The 16,469-nt window shown below is 43.5% G+C and overlaps 1 protein-coding gene across 1 annotated transcript in view; it reads left to right on the top strand.

The window, feature by feature from the left end:
* LOC103198800 (orphan sodium- and chloride-dependent neurotransmitter transporter NTT5-like) overlaps nucleotides 1-13,121 on the top strand; it is an 86,452-nt gene extending 73,331 nt beyond the window's left edge. The window contains exons 12-16 of the mRNA XM_007943008.1: nucleotides 9,672-9,858; nucleotides 10,165-10,366; nucleotides 10,508-10,664; nucleotides 12,506-12,668; nucleotides 12,873-13,121. Coding sequence (XP_007941199.1) covers nucleotides 9,672-9,858; nucleotides 10,165-10,366; nucleotides 10,508-10,664; nucleotides 12,506-12,668; nucleotides 12,873-13,121 — 958 coding nt within the window. The remainder of the gene's footprint in view (nucleotides 1-9,671; nucleotides 9,859-10,164; nucleotides 10,367-10,507; nucleotides 10,665-12,505; nucleotides 12,669-12,872) is intronic.
* Nucleotides 13,122-16,469: the final 3,348 nt, after the last annotated feature.

The raw sequence follows: 16,469 nt of genomic DNA, 5'->3' as shown, positions 1-16,469 counted from the left end.
GGTGGTTCAAACCCCCCAGCCACTCCTCAGAAGGAAGATTGGGCAATCTCCTTCCATAGTGATACTGCCTTGGAAACCCAAGGAGGGGTCACTGTGAGTCAGATCTGACTCGATGGCAGTGAGTGAGCTTGACCAATGAGATGGTGTCCAATACCACCTCAGCTCACCCTCACCTGCTCCTTATGAACAGCTAACAGAGATCTATGCAGACATTCTTATTCTCTTTCATACATTAAACATAAATACAACACCACCGCAGTGTTTCAGAGACAATAGACCATCACAGTCCACCCAAAGATGCAAAGTAAAGTAGTAGATACAAGGGACCAGGATATAAACCAAGAAAAAATTCCTGAGGAAGAAGTAGCATTGAAACTCCCTGGTAAGGAATTCAAGAATTATATTTGCGTACCTTCAATGAATTGAGAGACAGATCAAGGAAAATATTGACAAAATTTAGGAGAACACAGACAAAACTCTGGAACAATTTAGGAAAACAATACAAGAACAAATTGGGAAAATGAAAAATTAGAAATAATACAAAAACAACAAATAGAAATCCAGAAGATTAATACTGTGATTTCAGAAATAGATAACACATCAAAGGGGCAAAGGAGTAGAATCAAATCAATGGAACACAGAATTAATAAGATTGAAGGCAAATACCCCAATACTACTTTGTTAAGGGCTCAAAACAAAATAGAGAAAGCTTAAGATTCATATGGGATACATCAAGAGGAATAACCTACAGGTAATCAGAATTCAAGAACAGGAAGAGACAAATAAAACCACAGAGAAAATTGTCGAGTATTTGTTGGGAGAGAATTTCCCTGATATGATGAAAGACAAAAATATATCCATGCAGGAAGTTCAACGAACCCCAAACAGGTTAGGCTCCAAAAGAAGATCACCAAGACATATCATAATCAAGCTCACCAAAACAAAAGACAAAAAATAATCCTGAAGCATGGGAAAAATGAAAAGCTACCCATAAAGGGCAACCAATAAGACTAAACTCTGATTTCTCAGCAGAAACGATGCAGGTGAGCCGGAAAGAAAAAATCCCCAGTGAAGAATTATATACCCAGCAGAATTGTCCCTCAAATATGAGTGGAATCATATTTTCAGATAAGCAGAAATTAAGGGAATTTGTTAAAACCAGACCAACCTTACAAGAGATGTTAAAGGGAGTCCTTCCAATAGAGAACCAATAACAACAAACAAACCAATCATAAATGCACATGGTGACACCAACCCGATTATAGAAGTATCATTAACCTGTCCTGACTGCTGCTTCCATTGGTGTTGATTGTAGAATCAAGTCATATGAAGTCCTTGACAACTTCAGTCTTTTCTCCATCTGTTGTCAAGCTTTTCATTGGATTTTTGTTTTCTTTATATTAGGGTGTAATCCATACTGCAGACTGTAGTCTTTAATCTTCAAATCATCCTCACTTTCAGCAAGCAAAGTTGTGTCATCGGCATATTGCAGGTTAATGAGTTTTCCTCCAATCCCAATGCCATGTTGTTCCTCATATAATCCATCTTCTTGGATTATTTGCTCAGCATACAAATTGAATTAAGTATGGTGAAAGGATACAACCCCGGTGCACTCCCTTCTTGATTTTAAACCATACAGTATCTCCTTGTTCTGTTTGAATGAAAGCCTCCAGTTCTATGTACAAGTTCTTCATGAATACAATCAAGTGTTCTGGAATTCCCATTCTTCTCAATGTTATCCGTGATTTGTTATGATCCACACAATCAAATGCTTTTGCATAGTCAATAAAACATAAGTAAACATCTTTCTGGTACTCTTTGCTTTGAGCCAAGATCCATCTGACATCAGCAGTGATATCCCTTGCTCCACATCCTCTTCTGAATCCAGCTTGTATTTCTGGAAGTTCTCTGTCAATATACTGCTGCAACCGTTTTTGAATCTTCAGTAAGATCTTACTTGAATGCAATATTAATGATATTGTTCGATAATTTCCACATTCTGTGGGATCACCTTTCTTTGGAATGGGTGCAAATATGGATCTCTTCCAGTCAGTTGGCCGGGTAGCTGTCTTCCAAATCTCTTGGCATAGCCGAGTGAGTGCTTCCAGCACAGCATCCATTTGTTGGAATACCTCAGTGGGTATTCTGTCAATTCCTAGGGCCTTGTTTTTTGCCAGTTCTTTCAATGCAGCCTTGACTTCTTTCACTACCATTGGTTCTTGATCATATGCCACCTCCTGAAATGGATGGACATCGACCAGTTCTTTTTGGTACAGTGACTGTCTCTATTCCTTCCATGTTCTTTTGATATTTCCTGCATCATCCAATATTTTGCCCAAAGAATCTTTCAGTATTGCAACCTGAGGCTTAAAATTTTTCTTCAGTTCTTTCAGCTTGAGAAATGCCAATTGTGTTCTTCCCTATTGGTTTTCCAGCTCCAGGTCTTTGCACATTTCATTATAATAATTGACTTTGTCTTCTCAAGCTGCTCTTTGAAATCTTCTGTTCAGCTTTTTTATCTTGTCATTTCTTCCATTTGCTTTGGCTACTTTCCACTCAAGGGGAAGTTTCAGAGTCTCTTCTGACATACATTTTGGTCTGTTTTTCATTTTTTTGTCTTTTTAATGACCTTTTTGATGATGTTCTCGATGTGTCCCACAATTCCTCTGGTTTTTGGTTATTGGTGTTCAGTACATCAAATCAGTTCCTTAGATGATCTCTAAATTCAGGAGGGATATTATCAAGGTCATATTTTGACTTACATAGACTTGATTGTCTTCAGCTTTAACTTGAACTTGCATATGAGCAATTGGTGGTCTATTCCATAATCAGCTCCTGGACTTGTTTTGGCTGAAGACATTGAACTTCTCCATCACTTCTTGTCACAGAGGTAGTCAGTCTGATTCCTAGTATTCCATCTGGCAAAGTCCACATGTGTAGCCCTCATCTATGTTGTTGGAAAAAGGTGTTTGCAATGAATAAGTCATTGGTCTTGCGAAATTCTATCATCCAATCTCCAGCATCATTTCTATGACCAAGGCCATATTTTCCAGCTACCGGTGACTCTTCTTTGTTTCTGACTTTTGAATTTCAGTCACCAGTGATAATCAACACATTTTGATTGAATGTTTGGTGAATTTCAGACTGCAGAAGTTGGTAGACACCTTCAATTTGCTCATCTTTGGCTTTGGTGGTTGCTGCATAGATTTGAATAATAGTAGTATTAACTGATCTTCCTTGTAGGCATGTGGATATTATCCTATCACTGACAGAATTTCAGGACAGATCTTGAAACAGTCTTCGTGATGATGAATGCCACACCATTCCTCTTCAATTTGCCATTCTCGACGTAGTAGATCATGTGGTTATCTGATTCAAAATGGCCAAAACCAGTCCATTCCCACTCACTAATGCCTAGGATACTATCTTTATGTGTTCCATTTCATTTTTGGAAACTTCCAGTTTTACTATATTCATACTTCCTACATTCTGTGTTCCAGTTAATGGATGTTTGGATCTGTTTCTACTCATTTTGAGTCATGCCACATCAGCCAACAGAGGTCCTGAAAGCTTTACTCGATCCATATCATTGTCATCTCTACTCTGAGGAGTCAGCTCTTCCCCAATTATGTTTTGAGTGCATTCCAGCCTGATGGGCTCATCTTTTGGCATTGTGTCAGACAGTGTTTCAGGGCTGTTCATAAAGTTTTTCAGTAATATATCAGACTGCTATTTCACTGCTATTCGTAAAGTTTTCACTGGTGAAGTCTTTGAGAAGTGGATGGCCCATCCCTTCTTCTGAGCTTGTTTAGTCTGTGTGATAGTTGGAGCTGTGTGTCAACTTAGCTGGACCACAATTCTGTGTGGTTTAAGCACTTGTGATGTGGTTATTCTCATGATGGGATCAGATATATATGTTTTGGGCAGCCAATCCATTGAAAGGAAGTTTGACTAGGGGTGTGGCCTGCTTCCAGTATATTTAACGACATCTTGGGAAAAGAGACATACTTCTGTAGATCAGGATTCTGTTGTGCTGCCTACAGCTGTCTGTGAGCAAACAATCCACTATTCAGCCTGGAGACCTTGGATTTGTCATTTGTTGGAGTCAACAGCCAATATACTGCCTGCCAACCTTGAGCTCATCAGCCCCTGCAGCTGCAAGAGTGGAAAAAGCCTCCAGCTTGACGTTTGATCCAAGAACTTGGAACTTGCCAGCTTCTATATGTGTGTGAGCCACTTTCCTAAGATAAATTTCTCTTTCCCTCTATATATAAGCTTTACTGGCTTTGTTTCTCTAGAGAACCCAGTGTAACACAACCTGGAAGCTTCGCTGAAACCTGTCCACCATGGGTAATGCTGCTGGTATTTTGCAACACTAATGGCATAGCCTCCAGCCTCACAGCAACATGCAGGCCACCACAGGACAACAAACTGACAGACAAGTTCATCTCCCTTAGTTGTCCCTGTCCACTCTCCTCACTTCCCTGCCTATCCGGGGCCCAGGCTTAAAATGAAGCTGCCCCAGAAGGCCCTGAGCTGCAAGACTTAGGTGGAAAATTTGGACAGGCCCATAGCAAAAGAAGAAATTGAACAGGTCATAAAAAATTACCAACAAAAAAATGTCCTGGCCTAGATGGTTTCACTGGAGAATTCTACCAATCATTCAGAGAAGACCTGACACCACTCCTACTCAGATTATTCCAGAACATAGAAAAGGATGGAATCCTCTCAAATTCATTTTATGAAGCAAGCATAACCATGGTAGCAAAACCAGGCAAAGACACCACTAGAAAGGAGAACTACAGACCAATATCCCTCATGAATATAGATGCAAAAATCTTCAACAAAATCCTAGTGAATGGACTTCAACAACATACTAAATAAATAATGCATCATGACCAAGTGGGATTCATACCAGGTATGCAAGGATGGTTCAGCATTAGAAAAACAACCAGTATAATACCTCACATAAGTAAAATAAATGAATCACAAGATCATATCAGTTGATGCAGAAAAGGGCATTTGATAAAATCCAACACCCATTCCTGATAAAAACTCTCAGAAATAGAAAAAGAAGGGAAATTCCTCAACATAATAAAGGGCACATATGCAAAACAACAGCAAACATTATTCTCAGTGGAGAGAGACTGAAGCCATTCCCCTTGTGAACAGGAACCAGACAAGGATGCCCCATATCTCCACTCCTATTCAACATTGTATTGGAAGTCCTAGCCAGGGTAATAAAGCAAGAAAGGGAAATCAAAGGCATCCAGTTGCTAAGGAAGAAGTAAACTGTCCCTATTTGCAGATCATATCTTATCCATAGAAAACCCAAGAAACTCAGCAAGAAAATCACTGAAACTTATTGAGAGATTTAGCATAGTGGCAGCATACAAGGCAACATGCAAAATCCATTGGATTCCTCATCACCAGCAAAGAGGTCTCTGAGAAGGAAATAAAGAATCAATACTGTTTACAATAGTTACCAAAAAGATAAAATACTTGGGAATAAATCTTACCAGGAGCACAGAAGTTCTAAACAAAGAAGACTACAAAACACTACTTCAAGAAACAATGAGATGTATATAAATGGAAGAATATAGCATGCTCATAGATAGGAAGACTGAACATTGTGAAAATGTCAGTACTACCCAAAACAATCTATACATTCAATGCAATCCCAATCCAGATCCCATCAACATTCTTAAAAGACATGAAAAAACCAATCCCTAATTTTATATGGAAAGAAAAGAGACCTTGGATAAGCAAAGCACTACTGAAGAAGAACAACAACATAGGAGGTCTCACACTGCCATATCTCAAAACCGACTATACAGCCACAGTAATCAAAACATCCTGGGGTTGGTACGATGACAGACACATAGACCAGTGGCACAGAATTGAGAACCCAGAAATAGACCCATTGACCTATGGTTAGCTGATCTTTGACAAAGGGCCAAAATCCATTAAATAAGGGAGAGATAGTCTCTTTCACAAGTGGTGCTAGCAAAACTGGTTATCCATTTGCAGAAAAATGAAACAAGATCCCTCCCTCACATCATGCACAAAAACTAACTCCAGGTGGATCAAAGACGTCAGTGTGAAACCTCAAACTATAAACTTTATCAAACAAAAAATAGGGGCAAACTTCGAGGCCCGAGTTTATGGTATAAATAGATAGTTAAGCAAAGCTCAAGATGCACAAACGGCAAAAGATGAGCTCGATGACGAGGACCGTCTGAAAATGAGATTCTTACGTGCATCAAAAGACTTCTCCAAAAAAGAACGTACAGATTGGGGGAAAAAAAAATCAGTAATGAAATATCAGACAACTTATCTCTAATATTTATAGAGAACTTTAACACCTCAACATCAAAAAGAAAACAATCCAATTAAAAAATGGGCAGAAGACATGGACAGATACATCACCAAAGAAGACATTCAGGCACCCAGCAAACACGTGAAGAAATGTTCCTGATCATTAGCCATTCCAAAAAAAACCAAACTCGCTGCCATCGAGTCGAATCCAACTCATAGTGGCTTCAAGACACAAACTCCACAAAAAGATACTCAGAGGAATATCACTCCCTATTCCATCACTTCAGCCCAATTCCCACCCGCTCCCTGTAAGGAACAAATCTCATTATTTTTTTGCTTATCCTTCTGTTCACAAAAATAATCAGAATTTGTTTTTTACTCTTCTTTCTTACGCATATAGTATGATATTATATGTTGTTGTTGTTTGCTGTCGAGTCAGATCCGACTCATGACAGCCCCTCCTTGGGTTTCTGAGGCGGTATCTCTACGGAAGTAGATTGCCCAACCTTCCTTCTGAGGAGTGACTGGTGAGTTTGAACCGCCAGCCTTCTGGTTAGCAGCCAAGTGCCTTAAGCACTACGCCACTAGAGGTCCCAAGGATATTATATATAAAAAGATATAACAAGCTCTGTGTTTTTTTTTTTTTTTTAACTTGCTCTTTAAATTGATAAGGTATCCTGGGAATCACTCCCTTTCAGTTCATGGAGATTTCCTCATGTTTTTACAACTTGTTTTTGTTGTTGTTGAGAATATGCACAGCAGACACACCAGCTCAGCAGTTTCTCCGTGGACAATGGCATGAGGTCCAGCACATTCTTCAAGTTCTGCAGCCATTCTCACTCTCCTCCTCTGAGTTGTTCCTTCTGCGTTAACATAAACTCACCGCCCCTAGGTCTCCTATCTAAACTTTTAAATTGCCATTGTCAGTTTGATCCCTTATAAATCGATCTTGAAAGAGCACACTGCTCAAGGCAGTCCTTTAGAAGTTAAGCTACACGATTGTTCGGTTTGAAGAAGTCTTCAGGGGGTATTTGAAGGTTTAAGATTATCTCAGGGAATTCATCCAGCCCTCTTAGCTCCATAAAGTCTGAATTCTGTGATAATTTGAATTTCTTTCCTGCATTTTCCTTCATTTGATTGGTATTCTTTTATAGAATCTTTGACCAAAGTGTTCTATAATGGTAGCTCGTAGTGCCAGAAGTCTGCTAAATTCAGGAGGAGACAGAATCACCATCAGCCTAAAGCTGATTCCTGTGAGGTGGAGGTCAGGAAGTAGCTCCTCTCTCCAACCTTTTTACCAGTTCTAACGCCAGCTCACTCTCCCACACTTTCTCTTCTGAGTTTGATAATTAATTACAATGGTTAAACAGAACTCACAGACCTTACTTACTAAAGTAGTAACAGTACAACTGGGGTTAGGACCAACAGGGTACACCTTCGGATCAGGGAGCCAGTAGACAGGCCCTCCCTGAAGTGGAGGGCACATCCCCTACCCTTCAGCACAGCTCTCACTCCTTGCAGGTGCAGCTGTGCAAGCTTGCAGACCCTTCTCTCTGCCACACATCCCCCTGTGATGAAATGGGTTTCTTAATGTGGACTTTTGCCAGGGTTCTGTGAAAAAGAAAGCAAACAGTTTGGGCGATTATTTCTCCTGGGCGCTGAAGGGTTGTTGGAGTAGCCCTTGTCTAGTTCCCAGGGAAGAAGCCAGCCTCCACTGGCAGAGAAATGTCAGCTATTATGCAGGTAGGTGGAGCCATTGCCAAGGGGACTGGTCAGGTTACTCCAGTGAGAAGACTGCTCAGTTATTATACAAGTAGTAAAATCCACCCAATAGGATTGCGTCACTTGCCTCACTAAGCAACATCCCATAGAGGATGGGATGAGGCTCCTTATTACCATCAAGAAGAACCTAGAGTGGAGTGCATACTTTGGCTATGGGTTTCCTGTGCTGAGAACCTCCTAGAGCCAGGAAACAGAGAGCTGTAACACTGGAGTGGTAGCAGCACAACCAGGAGACTGGCATGAGATGGCATGGTGGACTCCATGGCTACAGGGTGTGTCCCAAATCATGGAGTGAAAGAGCTCCAACTCTTTAGATAGAGGGCTAGCTGGCAGAGTGGGGGTCCTCCAGGCACTTGTTGGCAGAGCTAAAAAAAAAAAAAAAAAGAGAGTATCACTTATCTGAGCACGGGGCAGAGGCGAGGCATGAGAACACAGAGCTCATGCCAAGAACAAAGGGCTGGCTGCAGCAGCTGAGAATACGCTGTCCTGATCAAGTAACCACATCCGGAGTTATTCTTGTTTTCAAATTAATTCTGATCCTATATTACTTCCCTACTAAACCATATAATTGTGCATATGGTCTATGAATGACTATTACAATGAATTATTGAACCAAGCTATTAAATTTTGAGGAATTTGTATTAGTTGGGCCAAGTGAAGAAGGATGTGGGGGTGTGGTAGGTACTGGGGCATGAGAGTATGGCAGGCCCTGAAACCATAAGTAGTAAAGTCTAGAGCATGGAATATAATGAGATCATGGGGAGCAGGTGGCTGGAGAGGTCAGCAAGGTTCAGATCAGAAAGTCCAAGAAGCAGTTGCTCTCAGATCGCATGACTCCACGGGCACACTGTTCATACCACAGTCCACATACGTGATGCTCCTCGGGTCTATAATGTGCTGCTCTCAGATCGCATGACTCCACGGGTGCACGATTCATACCACAGTCCACATACGTGATGCTCCTCGGGTCTATAATGTGTTTCTCTCGGATTGCATGATTCCACGGGCACACTGTTCATACCATAGTCCACATATGTGATGCTGCTTGGGTTCTATAATGTGTTTTTCTGGGATCTCATGATTCCACGGGTACACTGTTCATACCACAGTCATATATATGATGCTCCTTGGGTTCTATAATGTGCTGCTCTCAGATCGCATGACTCCATCGGTGCACTGTTCATACCGCAGCCCACATACGTGATGCTCCTTGGGTTCTATAATGTGGCACTTAGAAGGATGACTTTTATCCGTTCATCTAAGAAGGAAGCGAGGGAGGAAGTGGGTGGTGGAAAAAGACCCCATTACTAGAGCAAGTATCCAGAGGCCCCAGGAAGACTACAGAAAAGGCATCTCCTGAAGTCCTGCGTGGTCATGAATCGTTCAGGCTCCCACGTGCACATTCATGGCCTTGAAGGTGGATGTCCTCTAGGTTTCATTGCAGGGTCTGTCTTACCCAGATGAGTAATGCTAGGCTAGCAATAATCCTTTTTCCTGTGGAAGATAAGGGAAAAGGAGTCAGTCTCCTCAGAGGCCAAATGGTTTCATGTGATTGAACCTCTCTTCCCCAGGAATGTTGAAATTCTCCTGAATCTGGTGTCCTCGGGAGAACTGCCTCCTGAGGCCAAGCCCCCTGAAAACATGCTTGCTAACGCACGCTCCACGTTCGACACTTGGATTGACAGCCTTCCTTATTCCACCAAGAAGGTGGTCCTCAGCAAGGTGTCTACCTGTAACATAAAGGATAAGCTTTTGAAGGTCAGTAAAGGTAGCTGCAGGGGTGGGGCTAGGATTCCTCAGAGTCTGATAGACCACAGAAATGTTGGCTTTTATGAGGACCAGAAAACAGCCCAGAAGCACCAGGATAATCTGCAGTCCTGGTGGTGCAGACAGCTCCCGTTGGCAGAATGCTCTTCCATGCATAATGCTGGGCATGGTGGTTTTGCAGGTCAGAGGGTCAGCTTGGAGATATGATCTTCTCAGAGACTTGGGACTTTAGGAGTGTTCCAGGAAAGATGGATTATGTCGCCATCTGTCTCCTTCTGCACTTTTCTCCCTTTACAGGTCAAGCAGGGCTCAACCTTTGCCTTCCTGGCCTTCACTGAAGCCATGTCGTTCATTCCTGGGTCAGCCCTCAGGTCCATCCTCTTCCTCATGATGTTACTGAGCATAGGACTGAGTGGCACCGTAGGGATCATGCAAGCCATCATTACTCCACTGCAGGACACCTTCCCTTTCTTCAGACGCCATCCAAAGCTGCTCATAGGTATTCTGACCTATAGTCCTACTCCCCTCAACAGCCCTGACTTCACAAAGACTCTTATCCTGCACTGGTCAATGACCTCTGCTTTGCCCTTGTCACCCAGCCAGACCTCTGACCTTGATCCCAAACCAATGTTTTCTCCAGTGAGCGTCTCCTTGCTCATGTTCCTGCTCAGCCTCTTCTTTGCTCGACCATCAGGCTACTATTACTTCAGACTGCTGAGTCACCACTGGGTAGTCCATCCTGTCATCGTCATCACTTTGGAAACTGTGGCTATAGCCTGGTTCTATGGCTCCAAGAGGTGATGACATTTTTACTAACGTTGGATCTGTAGAGGTTGACCTTTTCTTATTGCCTCTACTACTCACCCAACTAGAGTGACATAGCCATAGACCCTTGACTTCAAGGTCTTCTGGGAAACCTTTGTGTTCATTCACTCATTTGCCATGTTCGTGGAGTGTGTAATATGTGTCAGGCACTGTTTTAGTCACTGGGGATGCAACATTGACTCAAACAAGCATCCGTGCCCTCATGGAGCTTACATTTTAGTGGTGGGGAGAGACAAAGACCAAACAAACAAATGAAAACAAAATGTAAAAGTGTCAGTGGGCCTAAGGGACGGAGGAATTCAAAGGGTCAGGTAAGATGATCAAGAGTAGGAGCAGTGTGGGTGCTAATTGAGGTGGGATTTCAGGACAAGCCTCTCTGATGAGGTGTCGTTTGAGGGGAGTCTTGAGTGAAATGCTGGAGGAGACCATGGGAAGGTTTTGAGAAGGAGTGCTGCAAGCAGAGGACACAGCAGGGCCCAGAGGAAGCGCCTTGCCAGCAGTTTTTGAGGAACCAGGAGGACAGAGAGGCTGAAACTGAGGGAGTGAGGAGAAGAGTGTCAGGAGCTGAGGCGCAGGAGGTTGAGGGGGCAGATCGCGGAGGGCCCTGCAAGCTTTTTATGCAGAATGAGGCTGGACGTGTTGGAGGACTTTGAGGAGGAGAGAGACATTACCAGACTCATTTTTAAAAAAAATGTGCCAATGTCTGCTTTGTGGAGAGTAGACGTTAAGGCCCCAACAGTGAAGCAGGGAGAAGTGTTGGGAGCCATTGTACTATTCCAAGGGTGGGCCAACAATGGCTGGGGTGTGGGACGTAGGTAGAGAGAAGTGGTCCGAGTCTGTGTACAGTTTGAAGGCAGAGCTGAGAGGGAAGAAGGAACAAGACAGTCATAGACTGGGGTGTAGACGAGGTAATGGGAGAATCCCAACCACACACAAGGGGCTCCTGAGCCTGGCTGTTTACCAGGCTGGTGTGTGGACATCCAGGTGGAATCGTTCAAGGGTAAAAGGATCAGGTGGCAGCATTTTTGATGCTAGTGGTTCTTGGACTCAGTTCACCCATTTATTAATCACTGAAAGAATTCTTGAGATTCTTTTCTGTATGAAGAAAGCCCTGTGGTACTGTAATAGGACTGAATTCAATTTAGTTCCTTCTCTCTCAAAGCAGAGAGTCCAAAGAGGAAGACCAATGTCTGCTGAAAAGGAGAGTAGAGTGGTTGGTCTGTAATAAAAGTACCTTGGACAGCGCCGGAGCAGAGATGCTCCTGCAGGGAAGATGGGCTGTCAGGAAGAGCATCTCGGAGGACGGGATGCTTGAGCAGACTCAAACAGAAAGCGTGAGAGGCAGGGATAAGGAGACTAAAGGACTCTACTGTGTATTTATTGAGGTTGAGGAAGTGTCCTTGAAGGAGACTGCATATGTGGACTCACAAAAAAGTGAAGTAAGCTCTCTGAAGGCAGAGTGTCCTTTGTTTCTGTCCCTGTTGCTCACCGCTGGGTACCCGACCTCTAGAAGAGTCCCCAACACATCACAGACATTCTCACGTTTGTGGAATGAATGAAAGAAGCTGGGGGTCTTATCCTGAGGGGTATCCACGGAAGGTTCTTGAGCAGTACAGGGATGTTTGAAAAACCTTGGGTTGGGATGGAGGGCAGACTGACTCAGGGAGAAGATGAGAGAGGATAAGGCTTGAGGTGGGGCAGGAGTTTGAAGGTGAAATCGAATGTTTGAAATACGTTAAGGCCAGATTGGCCCTTACCCAAGGCTGGGGAGGGCCTGACTGGCCTCCCCCATTCTTGTGGCTCTTCCTCCCAGGTTCCTTGCAGAGATGATGACCCTGATGGGCCACCCCATATCACCCATCTTTCATTACCTGTGGTGCTATGTGTGTCCATTGGTGCTGCTAGGCCTGACTCTAGTCACCCTGTTTTACATATTTACAAAGGACTTCACCTACATGGCCTGGAACTCAAGCATTGTGAGCCTCCCTCCCCAAGCCCCAGAACCCCTAGGGAGTGGGGGCCAGACCTTTCAATCCACTCGCGGCCTGAGGACCCCGTGGTCTCGTTCTCTGATGCCTCAAAAGCTCATCAGTCCCCTGCCCTGGTTCCTCTGCCCCTCTTTTCCTTCCTCTTCTCCTGGGCACCTTGATGTTCTGAACCCCTTTCTTATCTCTCCACAGTCAAAAGAAGTGCTAAAAGAATACCCAGTGTGGACGCTCAAATTGGCAACCATCTTAAGTATCATTGCCTTCCTACCTGTCCCTCTCTACTGTGTATACTGCCTCATCCACAAGGTCCCCTTCAGGTGCTTCACCTTCAATATGCCTTCCACGGTCTCCAAATCTCTCATTCTAAGGAGCCGCCTAAGGGTGCCCAGGAGAGATTTCCACAAGGAGGACATCTGGCAAGATGAGAAAAGAAACGGCTGATGGACCTGTCGAGTGATTTCATGACTTTGTAATAACTTCATTCATGTGGCCTGCCCTCACACAAAGTTCAAAGCTGATCTAACAGGCAGTGTCTAACATTAACTTGCAACTGTTGATATCTCTGGACCCAGAACCTCTTCTATTTCCAGAGGTGCGGGCATTTGTGTGTGGGGGGGGACTCATGGGGGCCTGACTTTGTTGCCCCTCCAAAACCCTGGTGACCACCATGATTATATCGACACCATGCCTTTCCTGAATCCACACACGTAAAACTCGTGTACACTGTTGGTGACGACTGCTGGACCTATTTCTTCTGGTCTGTTCATCTGGAATGGAACTGGAAGAGTCAACACTGTTACTCAATAAATCAGTCTCAGTCCACTGGGACCTGAGGCCCTGGGTGTGTGTAGACCATTTAAAAAAAAAAAGAAAAAAGAAAAGATGTCTCAAGTGTTCATTCTTCTTCCACAAGGTTTCTGTTCTTTCAACAGCCAAAGGTCGAGCCCTGACGTCCTGCCTATTCCTTGCCTTGGCAAATTCCCATACTAAAGGACTAGATTTGTCTTCCCCAAGTCTTGGTCTTCAGCCAGGTTGGAGAGGCCTTACCCAGGAAATGGTGGCTTCATGAAAGATGGAATGACCATAAATGGGCTTGTGAATGGGTTGTGGTGGTCCTGTCATGAATCTTAACTTTTTTTTTTTTTTTATGAAGAGGTTGTGTCCATAGTTCCAAGAATGTTTTGTGGATGAAGTGCATCTGTGAGTCCATCACAGCTAGTTTTGGGGACCACCAAGTTATTATGCTGGTAAGCTAGTCAAAGGCCAGATCTGCTTGGAAGAGACATCACTAGTTGTCCCACGGGGCTAAATCAAATAAATGTACCCAGTAGAGGTTAACTGAGTGGGTCTCTTGGAAATTGTGGGAGGGGTGGCTCCATAATGGAATTGAAGTACCACCCAGTAGTGGATGAGGATGACCAGAGGATGGGTTTCTCTCAAATGTTTAGAAATAACAGGCTTTTGGATAGTTTAGGGCCCATGAGAAGGTTGCTCCCAGGCTAAATTGAGAAAAGAAGACACCCCGACCTACTGGAGGATGGGATTTGAGGGGTGTGTCTGGGAATGAAAAAAGGAGCGGTCCTAGATGCCTTTGCACTTCGGAAGTCCCGCCTCAGGATGGAAAATAAAGCGAGGCTTGCACCTTTTTGTCCGTTGGCTGGACACCCTGTAGCCCCGCCCCTCACAGTCCCTTCCCCCATCTCAGTCAACGGTCTGTGGCTCTGTCTGCTTGAAGCTTCCTGCCGTTGAGTCGGGTAAGGTGGAGATTGGAGAGAAGCCACGGTTTTCGTTATCTCCTGAACATCATCTTCCCCTTTGGTAACCCAGCCTCTCCATGGTCCTTCTGTCCCCACTTCCAGCTTGGAGGATGGAACCAATGGGAGGGGCATGGAAAGTACAATTTACCCAGTAAACCGGTTGTGGGGGGGGACGAGGACCTCGTAAGTTTCTCCTCCTCCCACTCTGAATTTTTCTCTTCTCGGGTCACTTGCTGAATGTCCTAAGGCATTGGAGGCTAGTATTGATCACGTAGCCCACGTTGAGGCAGGCGCTCTGATTGAGAGGTGGAAGGACTGGTCTCATTGTATGTATCGCTTGTCTACACAGCTCGAGAGACACTTCCTGTCTCAAGTCCGGTCTCCAGCACCCTTGTGCGTGATTAAAAGATTTTCTTTTGCACTGCTGTGGAGAATCCCTGTCCTTGTTAGAAATGGAGCCAAGTCCATTGGGAGGCTATCCTTTACAGACGGTCTTCACTCCTATTCCTCAGAATGGTGCGAGATGGGTATTGTCAACCCTAGACCCAGAAGGAATAGGCATTGCTATATCTTTCAAGAGTCTTTTAATCTCTAGTCCTTCTCCCATTTTTTTTTTTTCTCTTTTCTTGCAATTGATTTGTCGATAAAACTGGGTTATTTGCTCTGTTCTGGATTTTGCTGGTTGGTTCTCTGTGGTGTCGCTCAACACGTTCCTCTCTCCACTGTATAAAGTGGTAGTTAGGATGAGAAATTGATTAGTTTTCAATTCAGTATTTTAATGAATATTTCAATTCAGTATTCATGGGTAACGCATTCATGCATTATGTCCTTCTCCCAGGGGCACAAAATATCTGATGGTCTCTCGTCATGTTAGCAGCCACCATGACCACTGTCTGTATCCTGTTATCATTAGAGATGGTGTTGATATTCTCACTTTATCATTTCTCATTTTGTTGTTGGCTAGAATACTTCCCCTCATCGATATTTGTACAGGAAAGGCAGAATGAATGTTTGATTTTTCCCTCTGTTTACCACTTTGAAAAAATGGATTCACGGCTTAATATCCTCCAAAAATGATCACTGAGGTTTTTCTTCTTTTTTTCTCTTTTTAGTATTTTTATGAACTTGTGGATTTCAACACATTTAATGTGTGTCTGTCCATTGTAGCCATTCTTCTTGATACTCAAATAATCTCTTCTTTGCCTAATGAAAGCTTCTTCAGGTTAACTCCTGAGTCCTTTTCACAAGACCCAAGTAATCTTTAATAATTCCCTTGCTTTCTTGTGGGATCTCTGGTAGTGTAGTGCCTAAGGCACTTGACTGCTAACCAGAAGGCTGGCAGTTCAAACCCACCAGACACTCCCTGGAAGGAAGGTTGGGCAATCTCCTTCTGTAGAGATACTGCCTCGGAAACCCAAGGAGGGGTCGCTATGAGACGGATCTGACTCGACAGCAGTGAGTTGCTTCCTTGTATGACAGTATGGTCCCAGATTAATTTGTACATTTCACACCCAAGACCTGAAATCAGTTATTTTCCCACATGTATTCCTTTTAATGGGAAGTGGTATCTAGACACCATAATTTTGTGTTTGGGGGTGTTCACTGCTTTAGCATCTGGTCATTGTTTCTTGGCCTCTTCAAAGGATAAAGCCAGGAAATTTTCCTAAGATAAAAATACACCAAAAATTCATATCAATTCTTTCAATTCAAACTCAGAGTTCTCACTTACATTTTTTTTTTTTTCTCATGTGATGTTTGTTTCTGAGGAGTAAGTTTATACCCTCAACCCCTCTCCCTCATTGTTTGTCAAATCGAATCCATCATGGTCTCTATCAGTTTTGCCCCCTAAACGTGCACCTCTGTCTTCTATGTTTCCACCTAGGGTTAGAGCAGAGTTTAAACCCTGGTGGATTAGATCCTAGGCAGGTAAACTGAGGCAAAACCTCCGTCTCAGTATTCTTTATGATGAGGTTTCTAGAGGTCTAAAATTGAAATGCCCACCTGTCGTGACTTTGGGGTAAGTTTGTGGGGT

The sequence above is a fragment of the Orycteropus afer genome, unplaced genomic scaffold (genome assembly GCF_000298275.1).
Source record: "Orycteropus afer afer isolate SDZICR_OR568_19922 unplaced genomic scaffold, OryAfe1.0 scaffold00099, whole genome shotgun sequence".
In the NCBI taxonomy this organism is placed as follows: domain Eukaryota; kingdom Metazoa; phylum Chordata; class Mammalia; order Tubulidentata; family Orycteropodidae; genus Orycteropus; species Orycteropus afer.
Note: the sequence above shows the minus strand (reverse complement) of the source record. Positions and strands in the feature narration are given on the sequence as shown.